General features: G+C 42.9%; 2 protein-coding genes across 2 annotated transcripts in view; both read right to left on the bottom strand.

Annotated features, from left to right (window-relative positions):
* Positions 1-1,342, bottom strand: part of Muc19 (mucin 19, oligomeric) — a gene marked incomplete at its 3' end in the record, with an annotated part of 63,660 nt that extends 62,318 nt beyond the window's left edge. Inside the window, 1 exon segment of the mRNA XM_029562376.1 lies at positions 1,231-1,342. Coding sequence (XP_029418236.1) covers positions 1,231-1,342 — 112 coding nt within the window.
* A 364-nt stretch (positions 1,343-1,706) lies between these two features.
* The window catches only part of LOC115069967, a 5,575-nt gene continuing 4,404 nt past the window's right edge, over positions 1,707-2,877 (bottom strand). The window contains exons 4-6 of the mRNA XM_029562375.1: positions 2,613-2,787; positions 2,175-2,259; positions 1,707-2,066 (exon numbers count right to left, since the gene is read on the bottom strand). Coding sequence (XP_029418235.1) covers positions 1,707-2,066; positions 2,175-2,259; positions 2,613-2,787 — 620 coding nt within the window. The remainder of the gene's footprint in view (positions 2,067-2,174; positions 2,260-2,612; positions 2,788-2,877) is intronic.

Raw genomic sequence — 2,877 nt, 5'->3', positions numbered from 1 at the left:
AAGTCATATTGTAACATTGTGATGGGACATTGAAGCAATATAATGGCACATGGGGCAATAGTGTTGGCACATTGGAGCATTGATTTTTACAGTGGAGCATTGTGATGTCACATTGGAACATTGCATAGTCAAGTTGTAACATTGTCATGACATATTGGAGCAATATAATGTCACATGCGGCCTTAGTGTTGAGAATTTGGAGCATTGTAATGGCACATTGGAGCATTGTGATTTCACAGTGGAGCACTGTGATGACACCCGGAAGCATTGTGATGACACAATCAAAGATTGTGAAATCAAATGTAACATTGTGATGGCACAATGGAGCATTGTGATGTCAAAATGTAACATTGTGAAGATATATTGCAACATTGTGATGCCAAATTGGGGCAATATAATAGCACCTGGGGCCATAGTGTTGGCATATTGGAGCCATGTCATGTCAAATCCGAGCATTGAGATGTCACAAGGGAACATTCAGAAGTCAAAATGTAACATTGTTGGCATATTGGAACAATATACTAGCACATGGACCTACGGTGTTGGCAGATTAAAGCATTGCGATGTCATATTACAACATTGTGATGACAACGTCTAACAATATAATGCACGTGGGGCAATAGTGCTGGACATTGGAGCTTTGTGACGTCACAATTGATTATTGTGATATCACAGTGGAACACTGAGAAGTCATATTTTAAGACTGTGATGGGACATTGGAGCAATATAATGGGACATGAGATGACAGTGTTGGCACATTGGCGCATTGTGATGACATAATTGAGCATTGTAATTTCACATTGTGTCGAACGCCCCCCAAGCCCACCAGACTGCGGTCTTCAACAAAGAAGACACTCAGGCATAAGTATGAAGTTATATGAGGAATTTATTAAAGGGACAACAGGTACAGAGAGGAGAGCACTCTCTAGAAGGAAAAATCAGGAAGAATCTACTGAGGGGTCCCACAGGTCTTTTTTATCCAACCCGGAGTTTGGGTCACCCAGGTGAATCAGAAACAAAAGGGTTACTAAGAGACAGCACGAAGGCTGAACTGAAACTAACTTTCTAGAAGACTTGATTTATCATCCAGGTACAGCCTGCCAGCTCTGACCGCTGAAGCAGAGAGCTCAGAAGCTCTTAAAGTGACACTTTCTTAATTTCCAATGCTTATGGCAAGCATGGCTCCCAACATATCCCCCTTTCTTTTTATATTAGTTAAAGATGAAGTACATGCCAATACTTGGGATGGAATGACCGTGCCTGTCTTAGGTCGTCCTCCGCCAGAGTGAAAGCCATTGGGGGCGGCCGGCGTCCCGCTTTCCTCTGAGAGAATCTGACCCATCTCTGGCTAACCAGCCTCCTGAAAGCTCCCAGTGAAGGGCCACGGCCTTGGGGAAGTAATGGGATATAAATGCCACTGAGGCACAGTGTCACGGGGCGGGTCCAGAGTCTGGAACTGACAAATGGCCAAATCATGTAGCATGTAAATTGTAACTTTTGAATTTGGTGTTTAGATGTCGAATTTGATGTCAAATTCGCTACCCGTGATACCTATGCAACTGAAGGTTAGGCAGAGCCTAAGTCCCCCCTCCAAATGAATAAAAAGGACCCAACAGCCCACGGGGTCAAAGGGAGGACAGAAGGGAAGTAGAACAACACACATGAGTATAACAATGGTGCACAAATCACGTGGGATACACAAGCAATCAAATAGGGCAGGGAAGCATCATAGCCAAGTCCAGAGATGGAGAATGGTGGGCACCAGGCGGTGGAAACAGTCCAAAAGTGCAGGCACAAAAGAGCAGGATGATGACATTAGTCGGTGCAATGTGATGACACAGGTGGTGAGGAGGCCGAAGATTCAGCCAAGCGAACGAGGCGTTCAGGTACCCAACGTGCATTGTCAGCATCCTGTGGAAAAACACAAACATGCCCTCTTCCCCAAATGAGGACAGGATCTGGGTCATGCCACAGACCTGTACAAGGATCCTTCCATTTGACTTGGGCATAATCTGTAGAAGAAGAAGAATGCCACAACCTACCAGCAGCAGAGCGACCTTGGGCATCTAAGGCCAAGAAATTTAAAACAAAGAGAGCGTGATTTAATAAATTTTGTGGTGACTGGGTATACAGTTGACTATGTTTAATCTTTTCCAATTGTAACTTGAGAGTACCATGAGCACGTTCAATAATGCCCTGACCTTGTGGATTATATGGAATTCCTGTTTTATGTTGGATAGCAAATTGTACACAAAAATCCTGAAATGAGTGAGAAGTATACCCAGAACCATTATCAGTTTTCAAGATGTTGGGAGTTCCAAGTGCTGAAAAGCAACGAATGCAGTGAGTGATGACGTGTTTAGTCCTTTCACCAGTAAGAGCAGAAGCAAAAAGAAAACCAGAAAAGGTATGTATAGTAACATGAACATATTTTAACCATCCAAACTCAGGAACGTGAGTAACATCCATCTGCCATAATTGATTAGGAATAAGCCCACGAGGGTTAATCCCTACATGTGGGACTTGTGAAATAGTAGGACATTGAGGACAACGGCAAAGGATATCCCGAGCAGCTTCTCTTGAGATACCAAATTGTAGCTGCAAACTATTACTCTTTTGCTGATGTTTTAGCATGGGCTTGCTGAGCAAGCTCCATATCAGAGAAAGCTACAATTTTAGTATGAAGATCAGCCAAATCATTTCCTTGAGTGAGGGATCCAGGTAGACTAGTATGTGCTCGAATATGAGCCACAAAGAATTTCCTTGTCCTGGCAATAATAGAAGACTCTATTTGAGAAAATAATTCATGTACCATACTGTTAGAAGTTTTTATAACAGGAACAGTTTCCAACATACACAAGGCAGAATATTCATAAA

Source organism: Nannospalax galili, unplaced genomic scaffold, assembly GCF_000622305.1.
Source record: "Nannospalax galili isolate Female #2095 unplaced genomic scaffold, S.galili_v1.0 scaffold1355, whole genome shotgun sequence".
Taxonomy (NCBI): Eukaryota; Metazoa; Chordata; class Mammalia; order Rodentia; family Spalacidae; genus Nannospalax; species Nannospalax galili.
The sequence above is the reverse complement of the archived record's forward strand: the minus strand, read 5'-3'. Positions and strand labels throughout refer to the sequence as shown.